Source organism: Heliangelus exortis, chromosome 16, assembly GCF_036169615.1.
Source record: "Heliangelus exortis chromosome 16, bHelExo1.hap1, whole genome shotgun sequence".
NCBI lineage: Eukaryota > Metazoa > Chordata > Aves > Apodiformes > Trochilidae > Heliangelus > Heliangelus exortis.
The window spans coordinates 12,873,317-12,890,207 of NC_092437.1; the positions used below are offsets into that span (position 1 = coordinate 12,873,317).

Here is a 16,891-nt window from a genome sequence, read left to right on the forward strand (position 1 = left end):
AGGCAATTTAAAAAAAAAAATAGTCTTTTACCTATAAAATTCCTGTATCAATGTGTGCTCACTACTGCAAAGCAGAGAACTTACCTCCAACACCACAGCATCCTGGACTTGGCAGTAAAAAATTTGGAGAAATCAATAAGGTTTATTGGTAATTGTTTCTAATGGACATAAAAACAAAGAATCAACCCATGACTTGACTCAGGATGTGTTAGAGGGAGATGGTGATAAAATCTGCAGTGACGTCAGACAAGCAGAGGTCTGATTTAAAAGAAAAAAAAGACCTGGAGGGATGCTTTTTTTGCTAAATTAGATACAGCATATTTTCTATAGTTGCCATCTCAAGGAAATGACTCAGCTGTTTTAATTAGTCTCTCAAAATACCATGGGGGAAAAAAATGAGGTCACATTTCAAGTGCACCTCTTATTTTCTGGTCGAACAAAAAAAACCCCAAATTTTTTAAAAATCCAGATCCTAAAGAAAGGTTTCAAAACTCCATTTTCTCTCCACATCTTAAAGGAGCTACCTTTGGTGTTTCTAGGCTGCCTGTTACAATGCTGTCCTGTGCTTTCCTGTCTTTAAAGATATGAACTACACTGACAACTCTTGCTGTCTCTTTAGGAGTTTTAGCTACTCAGCACCTGAGAAAATTAAATCTTGGCTCAAGTCAATTTAATATCAGGAGAAATGCCCACTGCTAGGCTCACCAGTCCCAAACACCTATTTATCCCTCTCACAGGAATGTGACACCAGAGGGGCAGTAGCAACACATGCAGATGGAATTTGACATGACCTACAGATAGAGGGAAAAGAAGAATTCCCTCAGCCTGTCCCACTCAATCTGAGATTACAAAGAAAAGTTGAAATCCTAAAGCATATTTTGTACCACAAATGTTTCCATGTTAGCATCTGGGGGAAAAACGACTTCACTGGAGTTGTTTAAGAGTTTTAGTACATGTGTTTCAGAGCTGTTCCCTGTTTAACTAGCAAGCTAAGTGTCAAAAGAAGGAGTGACATTCCCATCGTGTCTAAATTAAAATTTATTTAATACGAAAAAGTTTACAAATCCACCATGCAAACCCCATGCACTCAATCTGGACTAGTGAGGCAAAAGTATGACTTTGTGCTGCTTTACCCACAAAACTTCCAGCTACAAAGGTCTGAGGAGTGTACAAGTATTAACTGAGAGGAGTTGTACTGAACTCACGTGAAGAATAAACGGAGGACACAGACAAAAGAAGAAATGCTCTCTTTCCATTAAATTTCTCTAGCCAGGAGACCATGCTTGCTTTCAGAAGAATTTCATACAGAAAATGTTATTTCATCCTACAAGTCAGCTAAGTGATTTGATTTGACTCTTCTGCTCACAAAGAAAAAAGTATTTCTGAAGAACAAATAAACACATGCCTTTTTGACTGTCTGGTGTAGCTATTAGAACAGACTTTATAAATTATTCTCAATAGATTTAGAGTCAGAAGGAATGCTCTCTACCTGTCTGACAGTTAGAATATGGGTAGTGTCAGAGACATTTCAGACAACTGATTTCTATCAAGACAACTGATTTGCAATCATCACTGCCATTGCCATGCCTAGCTCCTCAATACTGTGCCCATAGGAATAGGTCCTCTTAAGAACCTAGAGCTCTCCAAGGGGGACATATCCACTGCAAGCAAGTTAAACTTACTGAATCCATTAACATCTTGGCAGCTGGAAGAAAAAGCTTCTTCGTTGTGAACAGCACTGAGTTTGGTAGAGGTCTTGTCAGAAGTAGCCACGGGACCCATCTCCCTCTGCGTGCTGGTCTGAGTCTCCTTCTGCTTCTTGGCTAGCTTCCTTTAAGGTATTTTGAAGAGGGGAGAAACCAAGGTCAGTTTACCATCATTAAAAACAAAGCAATGAGAATATATTCTTTTAAACAGGATTATCCCACTTGGTCAGACATGCAGGGCATGTGGCAATCCACATGAGAGGAAACCCCACAACTCTTTAATGTAACTGTTGTGGAGCACAATAAATAGAGTGAGATACCAGTCTTTGAGCTTTGCCATCCCTCCTGGTAACTTATCTTGCACAAACCTGCATCACCCCAGCAGTGGGAGTGCTACCTTCTCCATCATCCTTGAAGAGGGTGGAATAAGTGAAGTCCTGGCAAAGGTGTCAGCCACCCCAGGAAGAGCAGAGGGCAGCGGATGAGGAGGTAAATTGGACCTCTGCATCCATCCAACTGGGGATTTGCTGTGAGTGGAGAGTGTGACCTGACTCTATGCAAGCCAAGAGCTGGAGCAGGAGGTTTGCCTTGTCCCCAAGCAGAGCACTGGGGACAGCAGACACGAACCCAAACTGCCCTGAGGATCGACAGTGAAGGGTGGAGCAAATCAAAGGCTGAAGTTCTTTTAGAAATGTCCAAATTTGCCTATGCTCTGGGAAAAAGGGTCTTGTCTGGTTTTGAGGAGACGTCAAAAACTTTGCCAAAGGCAGAAAGGAAGACTGCCTGCTCTGAAAGCACTAACAAACCCAAGAACATAAGAGGCTCCTCTTTTGCAAACACAGCTAATAATAAGAAAATGGAGAGAAGCAGGAAAAGTGAGCTGCTAAGCTTCCATTGACATTTGACTGCCCTGTGCTTCATTCATATCAGAGCAAAACTGTTTAAAAATGAATGTGTGACATTCTACAACCCACAACTTGAAAAAATATCACACAAATCCCTAGCACTGGCAAAGAACTTTGCTAACATGACTTCCGCAGATGAGAAAATAAAACAAAATAAAAAGGAGAAAAACAGATTAGTGTAAGAAGGAGCTTTCATTTTATTTTTACCTCCAACTCAAAGGAAAAAAACCAAAAACCTAACAACTAAATCATTTTGCAAAGATGTTTTTCTTCACTAAAATGACATGCTGAGGGCAAATGCTACCTATCTTTTAAACTTCATTAGATTCTTAAAAGGATATTCCTGGCAACATATTCCAACAGGTTTTTTTTTATTCACAGCACATGTCAGAGTGGCATTTACAAGCAAGTTCAAGCACACAGCTGAGCCCCAGCCCTTCACAAGATGAGTAGCCAGGCCAGTTACACGCGTTTGCAAGAAAGGGTCACAGAACCTCAACCCTTGCCTATGTCTGTAGGAAATGACTATTTTAAAGCAAGCTGATATTCCAGACCAGGAAAGCACAGATTTAATGAGATATGTCCAACGTTTGCTGCAAACCTTTGAACAAATACATCTGTTCCATCTGCTCAAGCAGTTGAGGTTCAGCCTTTTTACACTTGGTAGTTCCAAACTGGGACTCAGACCTGTTCAGATTAGGTACCTGATCTCACAAAATCCCCACTGTGTATCCACTTCTGCAGATGAAGATGCAAACAGGGGAACTGTCCTTGAGTAACAAAGCAAAAAGCTGGCTTTTATTGATGTCCAAAGCTTTGCTTACAGTGCACAGCAATGTTAGCTCATGTCAGGTTTATTCACTATGAGCTACAGCCATGGCAGCCTCCCTTTTTTGTGCTGTGGTTCCTGAGGTAACAACCATGGTCTTGCAGTGTATTTGCTCTGCTGTGTGGTTGTTTTAATCCTTTAGATTTGCTAATCATCCATGCCTATGTGAAGTCTCTGGCAACAGGGATTAAAATTTCTCAGTGGGAAACACTAATCCAAAACGCAGAAGTCCTTAATAACAAGCACTCTGGACTGCTGGGGTGACCACTAATGATGTTTAAAAATGGTGAGTCAAAAGGGTGACTTCCTTATTAAATTCAGATTAAATTATTTGTGGCAATAATTATCTGTAAGTCCCATTGCCTGGTATCTTTTCAGAAATGCCAACAAGCTACAAAGAGCTGGAATTGGCTCGTTTCCTCTTTCAGTGAATGAGCAGTAACATTTCTCCATGTGCTAGGCAGGAAAAAAATAACCCCAAACCCAAGCCCGTTTGTCCCCAAAGGCCTGCTTTACAAAAGCCCTATGCAAAGCAGTTCTACCTGGTCCTGTAGAAGACAGAGAGGCCCCTAAAACATTGGCTTGAATGCCTAAAAAGAAAAGGTGACATGAGTTTAAAGTTCTCAATCTAACTTGCACACACAAACCAGGCTGCTGGCGCCTGGGCACGTTCAGAGAGAAGCCACACAGGGAAATTGCTCTGCTTCTACAATTTTCTTTCACCAGCATGTTATCAGTTTCCACCTTCCTCCCTCTCTATTCCAAGAATGTAAAAATTCTTCATCTAAATTTAGAGGGAAGAGAAAGACAGATCTCTTTGGAGGATTTCAGAGCTAAGCTTGCCAGACACATCAAGAGGCTCTCGGTTTCTAAATGTGCCTTTTCCTTATGTGGATAGATAGAGTGGCAGCACAGGACTAAGCCTATTTGGTCCTCACCATCATTATAATTCATAGAAAGGATTATAAAATCAAATGACTTGCACATTCTAGCATGTTGGGGATGTGACTTAAACCCACAGCTAGGTAGAGGTTTATTTCCCAGCATGTCAAAATGCCTTTGGAATTGGAAAAGCGTTTATCTGGAAATGCTCTTTCTAAAAATAGGGCAACTTCAAGAGATCTCTGTGAATCACTGAGGAGCTGCAGCAGTGACCCAGGGCTCCTGTTCTCCTTACTGACCACCTTCCCCTAAACACAGCCCCTGCAACACCCTCCTGGAACAGCTGCAGAGGCTTTGGTATCAATCAGGGCTGTGGGTGCTTTCCCAGCACCCTCTGTCACCTGGTACCATGGAGGCACTTTCCATCTCACACATTATCCAATTGAAAAGGAGAAGAAATAAAGGACTGAGCAGATAGTTGGAAGAAGAGTGATACAATTAACACAGTGTTGGAAATGTCCCAATGTGAACGAGGTGGCATTAATGGCTGTTTGATGTTTATGTGTGAGGAAAATGCACCAGGAAAAAACCAGGAGCCTGTGGATGGGTATTACTGGGTTGGCCTTTTCAGTTCAAGAGAGTTTGTAGATGAAGAGATGATGTTTACAGGCAATATGCAGACACAAGGAGGGATGAGACAGTAAGATGCTCAAAACAGAAACAAAAAAAATGATACCAGCTGTATAATAAGGCAGTTGAAGCTAACCCAGCCAAAGCAAGGATAAGAACTATTGGCATTGACTATTAAACTAAGTGTGGATTTAGAGGGAAATCATCAAAAAGGTGGAGATTTGATTAAGGTATTTTGGAAACTTCTACCCCTATCAGAGATTACATATAAAATGCTGAAGCTCTGTATTAAAATTGCAGGAGTTCCAATTTAACAGTCAAGGAATGTAAACTTTGTATCAAGTATAAAGCATTTACTGCCATGGGCATTAATCAGAAATCTCAAGCAGTATTTTCAGTTAGAAGTATCTGCAGGATCAGATATCCTGTTTTGCAGAGGTCTGGATAAACTTCAGGGATTATATTTTAAATGCAGCTTCCTAACTCATCTCTAACTTTCTCTGTCAATCTTACATGCATGAACATTAAATCTGGAGCTGCCACTCCTACAGAGTTCCTGTACATGTTCGTTGATAGATTTAATTTTAGGTGTTTCACAAGGATGGATTATATCCACTGTAATGTAGATTTGCATGCACAGGTAATTTAGATATTAGGTATAGATCATTTAAGCTAAACATGAAATTTCCTCCTACAGACAGGAATTGCATATTGCCCTCAATTTCAACAAAGAACGTAAAGAAGCTACCAAATACAATTCCTTTCAGATATTTCCATGCAGCAGCCTACAAGGAGTACACATATTGATTATGATGAAATCTGCACAATGTTTAAGGCAGCCACTTACCCATGCAAATACCCAACTGGGAGCACTGGTTATAGATATATTATATACGGAATATATATAATTATATAATAGAGCTGTTCTATTGGAAGGGATCTCTGTCCCCTAAACCTGTAGCAGGTGACAAACTCAGGCTGAAAGACCAGTTTCATGCAAAAAAGGGAGGGATAGAGAATGGTGCTGTGGTCAATGGGCAATCCTTTTGCTCTGAGGATGAGGAAGGGCCCTGCAGCAATACTGCATTTCAGGTACCACACGTGCCAAAAGGGACACGTACAAATGCAGCACAAGAAAGTTAGACCTACATGCAAAAGCCAAAGGAAATATGGAGCTTTAATTTAGAGAAAAAAAATCATGTAGGGCTGATAGGTCTTTAACTAAGCACCCAGGCAGCTTACTGCTTCTTACACCTGCTTAAGGGCAAATCCTTCACTTAGAAGCAAGCAGAGAGACAGCTTTACTTGTGCTTTTTAGCACCTGCCATGGTGAAGCCAAACTCAAATTAATCACTATTTGGGGAGGGTATTTATTTACAAATGTATAAAGTTTAGACAGGAGAAGTGCATATAAGAATCATACTGGCACACACAGCCAGCAAACACTGCCCTCTGCAAAGTTTAGGCTTGTAACCACACAGGCATCTTCAAATAAAATCTCACTTACTTTCTGAATTTTAATTTTTTTTTTTAATTTGCTTTCATCAGACTGGCATTACCACCCATTCATGATTTTTTTTTCCCAGCATCTAAGGAGAAAAACAGTTTCTTTTTAAAATTCTGATTTAGCATGCTGACCTGTGCAGGCAGATCCCACCATCCCTGGAAATATATGGGGGTATTTATGTATATATGTGGTTATACAGAGGTATGTTCATAAATAAATTCATGTTTTACTTCTTTTCAAACATCCCACAAGTGGTGGAAATAAATTCCGCACAAACTCTGTTATTTCAGAACAAGAAAACTCTGTTATTTCAGAACACATGAGTATAAATTTAGCTTAACACCTCTGACAGAATGTCTCCCATGTAAAGAAACACCTGGCTGAGACCACCAGAACAATAAAAATTGGTGTGACTGTATGGTAGGAGCTGAAGGTTGAAGTCCTGCACTGCAATTATGTCCTCAGTACTGTGGCCAGTTATGGGGAAAAGGAAAATAACACACCAGCCACTGAGTGCCTTTTTCTTATAAATAGCATTAAACTGAGTGCTTGTAACACATACATGCAGCTATGTATCTCCAGAATTACTTCTCTGCTCTGATATCACTCTTGATTAAATTTCATTCTGTAACCATTACCCAGCCCAGGAGAAAGACACAAAACAAAACACCCAACCTGCCCACAGAAAACATTTCCATTTCTTTTCCTGATGAGAAAAGAATGAATAAAGCCTTGATACGGGTTACTGTAGCTGAAAATATTGTTGCAAAAAGGGTGCCTTTTATTAAATGCAAAACCTCCTTTAAAGGAGATGAATTGCTGGCTGTATTTTAGAGCTTCAGTTAGAAAAAAAAACAAAACCATACAAAACAAAGAAACTTTCAGATGTGGATGAGCTGCTATATTACTTTGCATGTCTTATCATACAATGTCTTTAATTTCAGTGCAATGTGACAGAGCTATCAATTCTCTACAAACCTCAGACATCTGTGTTGGAGTAAATACAGAGTAACTCCTCTAAAAAGGATGCAATGAGTGCACCAGGCCAGGAACTCCTCATTTTGCATCCCTCTTTTCCCATCATAAAACCAAATCCTGTCCAAGGGTCTCAAATCAGAGGCAAGTATCTTTTAATGTGGGGTAAATTAAGCACACAAAATGATGTCAATCCTGCATGATGACTTAGCAGGTTATGAAGGAGGCCTCCTTGGTTTGTATTTCCATTTAAAAGTGTGTTAAAGATCTACAAGGCTTTCTCTTTCAATAATGCTTTCTATATGTTGCAGGAAGTTTTTAATGAAGTACAGCTATACAAAAATCCCACAACTATTCAGGTTATGCACAAAATAGCTAAAAGAGCTGGTACACAATCAGATTTTACAGTCCTGGATAGCAGCAGAACACAGGAGAGGCTGAAGGCAGAACAGTATAGACCCCTCCACAACACTTACACCCCATCTTTGCAAGAACCTGTTCTTCAGAATGTAAGTTCTTCATAACTTTATAATAGACTTCTCATTAAAACTGTCTAGAAGAGGTAGGGTTGGATATTTTGCTCCCTAACAAGAAGAAATGCCAGTATTGCTGATGACAAAGTGTTGAAGGGAATTATCTGAGAGCAGACAAGAATTACCCTAACAAGTATAACTTTGGAGTCCAGAAATTGAATCTAAAAATAAAAAAATGTGGTCCATATGGTTGTATTGAAAGGTCTGCCAACAGATCTATTTGAGAACCTGCTTTTCAGTACTGGTAATCCATTCAACTGAATTTTGCTTCAGGACTAAAACATTTATACAAGTCATAGCATGGAAACCGATTCTATTTTAATATATATATATATGTATACACACACACACACATATATATATATGTATACACACACACATATTGCTGCTCTTATTTTCACAACATTTCAAATAACCTGAAATCAAACCTCTCTGCTCATAAGAGGCCATAGAAATTCTTTCAGCTGGTTTAAGAATGACACAGTCCTTAGCAATTTAAGAATTTCATCTGCAGTCATACTGGAATGTCCTATTTCCTGAGAAACTCAAAACACTAAAGTCAATAAACCTTCATCATATGCTCCTTCATGGATTTTCCTGCTTTGTGCCCTCACTACTGGAATGTCCCTTGTACCTGGATTGTGTCCAGGGGAGAAGAAAAAAAAAACCCAAACACCAATGTAAGAGCTTGGTGTTGCTTTTGGATCAGGGGACAGGACAAATGTCAATCTGAAACCAGGTGCTGAGACATACAGCCTGATGATGGAAGCACTTATTGTGTGGTGACTATTTATTCATTACCCTACCATAGTGATGCTCCAGCTAGCAGAGCTCCTACTTGATGGGGTAACTGGGACATCAGAAGCACAGAGCTCTCTGTAAAAGAAGACAACCAACCAACCAACAAGAAAAGCAATGGGTGCAGTGCTAGGAGATTTAGTTACATGATTTCTGCACCCTGAGCTCAAAACTCCATTGAGTGCTCCCAACACATCAGTTTCTCAGGTGCTACCTCTGCCTCTTCTCTATTGCCTTGTTCCACCTTGTTGAAGCCCTTGCTGCTGCTGAAGCTCATTGTCACCTCAGCCATGGGTGACTTCCAGAGGTTTCTCTTGACTTTTCCTGTCTCACTCTCCTGTTCCCTGAGAAAAAAAGTTCCAGTGTATTGATCCCCAGAAGCCATTACAAGACAGCAAAGGGATCATTAATGGCACCATCACTTGCTCTGTGATGGAGCAATCCTCAGCTGACTGCTTAAAGCAATGTTGCTGTGCAGAGGTAAAATAGGGGCACAGAGGGCTCAGAAGTTCATGCCTGTTTTTAAAAACACAAATCTCCAAAGAAAATAAAGCAGGGAACGTTCTGAGCACGTACTGCCCACTGGAAGAAGGCAAGATTAGAATGAAAAACTGGGGACTGAACTTTTTAGGCAATGGTGCTGATGGGGCAGAAGGAAATAAAACCAGCAGAACAGAGCAGGGGGAGCTTTTTCTGAGGTTTATGAGAAATGCAGAGAACAGTAAAGGATGTAGGAAGAAATGCAGCTAGCTAGTAGCACTTAAACATTAAAACCATTCCCTGCTTTAACTTTAGCTGCAGGAGGGCTGAACTTTAAGATGACCTTTAAAGGTCCCTTCCAACCCAAACTATTCTATGATTCACTTGAAATCTGAATATTTAAGGTCCAATTCCATTCTTGGTGAGCCAGCAGGAAGCCTAGAGGAAAATGAGTTAGTCTGCATTTACAATTAGGTAACTGGGCAAAGCAGGGTTCATTATGGTGCCTTTAAGCTCCTCACACATATAACAAGTAGGGAAAATTCCTCTTCTGATAATTTTCTGATAGATCATAGAGAAGCAAAATCACTGCAATGGGTGGTAAATAGGGATCCTCATACTTAACTCCTTTGCCTTGTCCTTTGGATGTAAATCAATTCATATGGAAAAGAAGTTAACTTCCACTAAAATGGAATATAAACACAGTAACTTTGTGAAGGTGCTGAACACCTTCCAGGTGTGCCCACAGGACAAACCCACCAGATCAGGGCAAAGATGAAAGATATGAACAGGCAAAAGAGGAGGTTTCAGGGGTGGCAGATGAGGAGGGTCTAGCAAAGCAGACAGGGCCCTTTTGACATCTTTATTTATTCCAGAGCCCTGGGAAGTCTGGCAGGTTGCTGCTTTTGAGAGAAAGATTTAGGTCAGTGTAGGGCTGCTGCTTCTGAGAGAGGGAGAGGAGAAATCTGTTTCTCACAGCAGCAGCAAGAGTTGCTTTCTCCATCCCTCCCAACCCTCCAGTGGAAGCAAAAGCATCCAGCTCAGTTCTCCAGGACTCTTTTCCTCAGATCATTGATCCTCTCCTCCTCCTGATCCTCAGACAACCATTATCATGGCAGAAACAGGTTGGCCCTGATTGCTTTCCAGCCCCTCAACCTTTAGACAACAGATGGCTCTTGAGCTATTGATGTGTGAAGTATTTTCACACGCCTTAACAACTGCCTTAATTATGCAGCATTGTCATTAGGACTGGACAGGTGATTTAGATCTCTGAACCACTTCATCATCCAACTCTCTAAACTGACATCAGAACCTGGCAGCTCCAGGAACAGGGATGTTGGCTCAGATAATGTCAAGTCCTAGTTGTCAGGCACCTTACACTTTTAAAAAGCGTATATCCATGGCTGAGAAATTCCCAACACTAATTTTCAGGTGCAAACATCCCTGGAATCTGTCTGAATACAATGGACAATTAAAAAAGATGGAGTTGAGACACTCCCTTTCTATCCATTAGCATTTGAAGAACTATAAACCATGTCTGACATATCTGTGGCCATTTATGTGCTTGCAGGCACAGTTATAGGTGCAATGGTGACCTATAGTGTTAACAGGATGAAAGGGAGAAAGCAAAACAGAAGCTGATGGAAAGACAAGGATAAATGGAATGGTAAAATAAAAGTGGTAAAAGAATACAACAAAGCACAAAATTACTACAGGGTAAGCATGCTCAAGAAACATCATCCCCAGTACTTACAGGTAATAGGAGTAGGAATATGCATTTCTTCTAAATATCGACAGCCAGTCAGATGAACAAAATATCCAAAAAGAGAAAAAAAAAGAAAAAAAGAAACACATAGAATTAGATTTATATGAACCGTAGCATTTTTGTCAATATACAAAGTATTTGTGCTGCCTCCTGTACTGAGATACTCTCCTCCTAAACTGTTTTGAGGAGTTACAAGTCAGTGAGGAAGGGATCCAGAATGAGAGACCAGAGACACAGGTGGTGTTTCCTCTTCTGACTTTTGTCACCATGAATAAATCCCCTCACCTCTTTTTTCCTTAACTCTGCCATGTCAGCAACACAAGTAATGATAATAAATATGTAAAAGCTATTAATATAAATAACAATAAATAGGAAAGTGAAAGTGTAAGAACATCAGAATCTTGGAATATTTAGACAATGAGCAAATTGTGTAATGATAAATCAGGCTTCATCAGACTCCAAAATGCAAATGGTTCATTAACAATTCAAGCATCACTACATATTTATAGATGATCACTGGGGGTGTGCATTAGTTTTCTGCATCACTGTGATTAAGCATTTTCTATTACAGTTTTTGAACAATACACTTCAGAACATTTTGATATGGTTTTGAGCAGCATGACAACACGAGCCTTGGCAATCAGTTCTAACTTGAGAGGTGATGTCTTCCCTTTTGTAACTGGAAAAGGGCTTCTCTGAAAAGGCTGTTCCACACCAGCTCTGGCACATCTTAGTGCAGGATAACAGCAAGGCACAGGGGAGCCTGGGAAGCAGCAGCCATGGTCAAGACAGGGAAAAACAATGAAACACAAACTTCAACCTCCTGCACTACAATCCCATCCTTGAAGACACTACAAGCACTAGAAAGGACTTAAGAGGATAAATGCAGGGTTCAAGTGGTCACTTTTAGGGCTGCTCTAAAATCAGTTTCCATCAGCACACATGGAAGCCAGAGCCAGAGCATTTCTCCTGCACACAGATGCCCTCTTGCTGTGCACACCCTGGGTACAGGACAGTGACTTAAAGATGTTTGGGAGGATTACTCTGAAATAACATGTTTGAACTGGTGTTGATCCTTGCTATAAATCTGAAAAATCTGGCCAGACTCCCAATATACACCAAGCTATTCAAATGACCCCGATTCCAAGGTATACCTGGAGGTATTTTTAACATAATGCTATAACCTGACACCCAGAAGTTCTCCATGCCATAGCAATGCACCCATTAAGGTGTAGTGATTGCCACTGAGCTTCACTGGGACATTGTGAGATTCTCTGAACATTTAAGCAAAGGGAAAAACCAGAGTCAACACACCTGAATCCCTGGATCCCCCAAATCACTCCATTAATTGAATGGCTCTGATCCACCAGTGCCAGGTTTCACACAGCCCTATCAGCTCTAAATGATCTGTTGGAAATTTTCCTGCACTCTCTGCTTTTCTCATGTCTCATCTAGGCCACATACATGGCCACAGAAGACTCATAGTTCTCATTCAAAAGCAGAGTATCCCTCAGGGGTTGAAAGGTGAAAGCCCAGAAAGATGTATTCTTTCCAGGGGAAAGGGAAAGGCTAGGGGAAAAAAAAAAAGAAAAAGAAAAAAAGGAAAACAAAAGGAGGATTATATTTTGGAATTAGACAAGTAGTTTTGGCTTAAATTCTCCCCAAAATTGCTAGCTAAAATAAGGACTTCCTAAGGAACATTTCAAAATTACCCTGTTTAAAATTGGTCAGAGTTATGGATCACTAAAAAAATGACCTCATCCTAGAATGAATCACACAACCTGAAAACCTTGCCTGTCATCTGCCTTAATTACAGACACAGAAGGGACACAGATCACTGAATGTGCAAATATCCAACTATTAATTCTATCCTATAGCTTGGGAGCATTCTGCTCAAGAGGCTTTTGAGTTTTATTTAATTAGTTTAAGGTAACAACCTAAATCCTAATCCAGAACAAGGAGCTGAGTTTTCACAGAAGGAACTAATCCTCGACCCTACAAAGCCCCAAATCTCCTTTTTTACTATCAACAGCAGTTTAAGGAACTTATTTACAGTGCACCCATGACAGGCTGTCTCATCCTATTTATTCAGTCTTCTACTTAAAGGGGTCAGGAGGGGCTTTGTCCACTCAAAGGCAGAAGCCTGAGAAGTGTCACATTCTTCACTCCAGGGAAATGCAAGTCACAATTCTGCCAGAGTTAAAACTGTCCAGATGAAATCAGAGCTGACCAAAATCTAATCCTTTTGGGGGACAAAGTCAAAGGGTATTTTTTGCAGAAAAGAAGTTTACGGATCTCTTCTTTTTCTTGTTTCAGCCTGTTTTTACTAACCAGTCCTGTATTTTCTGTCACACAAGCATATTTAATATTAAGGACCTTATTATATTAAGCTCCTTAGAGATCTAGCAATGTTTTGATACAATAAAAATTAATTATTTCAAGGTATGCATCCATAAATGAAAGAATACAGTCCTGTCTTATGTGGAGAAGTACACCCAAGGGGGCACTGATCACTGACTGTAAATTAACAAGTTAAATTTTGTTGCAGTAATTTGTGTATCCATATACATATAATATTGAAGCTGCAAACGTGGAGCTCATGGGTGCACAAAACCAAGAAACAAATTTTGTTGCTGGTTTTGATTTTAGATACTTAGGATTGACATATTTAAGAACAGAAATCTATATATGCACAAACACAGTTTGTACATAGATACACTCACAGACTGAGGTTCAGATACAGCCTTTTAGGTAACATAAAATCAAACTCAAACTTTCCACTGCATGAACATTCTGGTTTAATTTTTGAACACTGATTTAATTTATCTGCAATTTTTGCAATACTGTCTATTGAAACTAAGCAACTAGGTAGCACTTGCTCACCTATCAAAGTGTCTGGAAAAGGATGCTGAATGGAGGTGCCTCCTGGAAACACCTTTGGATGATCTGTCTGATTCTGATCTCAAACAAGAGTTTGCCTCTCTCAGCATATCCTTCTCTTCTAATCTCTCCCCTTTCTTTGATCTTTGGACTGGTTAAGAAAATGCTTCATTCAGGAAATTCACTATTTTGCCTGTTACCAATGAACTATGATGAACAAATGTCACTGTGATATTTTCCAGCTCCATTTGAAGAAAATGCCTCCAATTTGTCTAATTACATTATTTTTCTTCATTGTTGCCTTGCAAGACCACACTGGCTTGTACATCGAGGTGTTAGGGGAACTATTTTATGGATTAAGGTTGATGCAAAAATGGAATTCAATAGTTCAAGCTCCAAATGTTTCTCTTTGTGAAATAGAAAGGGAACTTCACCAGGAACTTCTCCAAGTTCTCAGCTCTGCTCCTCCATAAGTTCAAATCAACCTCCAGCCCCAAGAGGCCTTTCCTTTTACAAAAGTTGGTCCCAAGCCACATCAGTTTACAAATGAAATGAGCTTGGCAGGCTCTGGCTCATCTTCAGGGACAATTTGTCCTTATGCAGCCCCAAGCCTCAGCTGGATGTGACTGGTGGTGCCCACTCAAGGGTGACTCAGAAGTGATGCAGTCAGCAGGTTTGTCAGTGATGCTGGAGGTTTGCTATGGACCTGGAGAGAGCAAGTCTCCCAAACCTCTTTCTGCACTGTTACAGCTCCTAAATGGAACAAGGTTTTAAAGTTGATGGGCCAGTTTATTTCTTAAAACAGTGTGTATTCCAGTGGGTAACATTGTAAATGACAGCAACCAGGCAAAGAGAGATACAGACTGCATGGGTTTTGCCTGTTTGCCTCGGGGTGGGGGAGAACAACAGAGAGAAAAACCTCATTTTCCAGCTTCAGAAAGAAAAAGTGGAGAACTTAATGTATGTTTCTAATACTCCCATTTATCTCCTTTCTAATTTTAATTTTCAAGAAAAATGCCCAGGTTAACCTAACAGCAAAGCCAGATATGGCAAAGTTCTGTCCATGGGACATGACATCCAAATTCTCCAAACACTGCTGCTTTTGGGGCCAGGCCAGTTCCACAGGAGAACATGTGCCCTGTGTTAGGGTCAGCTCAGGTCAGCAGAAGTCAGGGAATTTTTATATCACACAAATGAGGCCTCAGTCTCCTCTCCAGCCTCTAGAATTTGCTCTGTACTACGAGTATTTTAGATTCTCCATTTGTTTCTGCTTCTAAGTCTATGAGATCTCAACTGACAATGGACCAGTCATGAAAGTCAAAACATCCTGAGAATCAAATGTTGGAAGAAGCCAGATCTCAACACATCTCCTTATCATTTACTTATCTGAATTAAAAAAACCACACACAAAACCCAAGTTAAAATCCAGTGATTTTATATACCTGCTAACTAAACTACAGAATACAGCCTCTAAGTTTCCTCTTCACCTCTAATAAAAGTTTGTTATATTAGACACAAAACATGTAGAGCCAGTTTAAAAAAGCAAAAAACCAAATAATCTGATTATTATATCAGCTGTAAATTTTTCCTTCTGCTTTGGATTCTTACACATCAATAACCTGGCCTTTTGCTGGTTTTCCAGTTTCCATGAGAAGGCAAAAGATTAAGCAAAGACATTGAATCATTGATATGCATCCAGACACCTCCACATTGATGCACTCATCAGAACAAGAAGAAAGATTTCTTCACAGTGTTTGGAGAAAAAAATTACTTGTCCATAATTCTATCTCTGAGAAATTTCCTGTTTTCAAATTTATACAAAAAACCCAAAAACTGGCAACAATCACCGTGCTTAGCAGTAAGAGTTCCACATTTACATTTCAAAAGGTGTGCTAGACTCTTTGGGAATGAGAGCTTGCTGTGAAATCTGAAAATTTGAGACAATAAAGAGATTAGGAACAGTATCTCCTATAAAAGTATCCTTACCTCTTGCCAAGCTACACCATGGAAAAAGTGTCCTCAGATAAAGAATTCTTGGTCATCATGAAAAAAGCACTGTTTTCTGCCCAGCAGTATACATGATTTACAGTAATACACTGCCAGGCACAAATGCTAAGAAATTTTAGTATCTTATGAACTACACCAGGATGTTCAGATGTGGCATTACTCTGATGGTTTTCCTAACAAGCTCTACCTTTCAAGCTGAAAATAAAAGCTTTTCTTAAAGAATATTTCAGAAGGCAACAGAAATGGATGTGGGCCAGGCCTCAAAAAAAAACAGAAAGCCAATTTTTACTGAAACTCTTTTTTTCCTGTTTTTTGTTGCAGGCATCCTGTCTTTTTCTGCTTAAGGACTGAAAAGCTCCCAGGACACCAGAATCAGTAACATCTCTTCTCTACTGTTTGGACTTACCACTGAACAAAGTGCAGTAGAGGTGACTGCAAAGCACATGCACATTTGTCCCCAAAATCTGAAGTTTCTGCACACAACAAAAGCGGAGGGTAGGATACACCTTCAGTGAATTCAGCATGAATTAACAGGAGACAGTAGATAGTAGGCTTTGCAGAATTACATCATTTGGAAAGGCTACTCAAAGGACATCTAATCCATCTCTCAGTGTCATTATTGACTGGTGATCTCCTGACTGGACACAGCACACCCAGAGCAACCTCACCACTGGCAAACAGGAACCCAACCCCAACCTGCTGGCTGCACTCCTGCTAACCCTGCCCAGGATGCAGTTGACTTTCTTGGCTGAAAAAGGCAAATTTCTGACTCATGTTCAACTCCTCCACTCAGACTTCTGAGGTCCTTCTCTGTAAACCTGCCTGAACTGTTGCATTCACTCTCTCCAACTCCCTGAAAGGAGGTTGGAGCCAGGGGGGGGTTGGGCTCTTTTCCCAGGCAACTCTCAGCAAGACAAGAGGGCACAAGAGGTCTCAAGTTGTGCCAGGGGAGGTTTAGGTTGGACATTAGAAAGAATTTCTTTCTGGAGAGGGT

The 16,891-nt window shown here is 40.3% G+C and overlaps 1 protein-coding gene across 1 annotated transcript in view; it reads right to left on the minus strand.

Annotated features, from left to right (window-relative positions):
• The window catches only part of PTPRT (protein tyrosine phosphatase receptor type T), a 439,233-nt gene that overhangs the window by 48,269 nt on the left and 374,073 nt on the right, over window positions 1-16,891 (minus strand). The window contains exons 15-17 of the mRNA XM_071759664.1: window positions 10,999-11,028; window positions 3,983-4,030; window positions 1,683-1,831 (exon numbers count right to left, since the gene is read on the minus strand). Coding sequence (XP_071615765.1) covers window positions 1,683-1,831; window positions 3,983-4,030; window positions 10,999-11,028 — 227 coding nt within the window. The remainder of the gene's footprint in view (window positions 1-1,682; window positions 1,832-3,982; window positions 4,031-10,998; window positions 11,029-16,891) is intronic.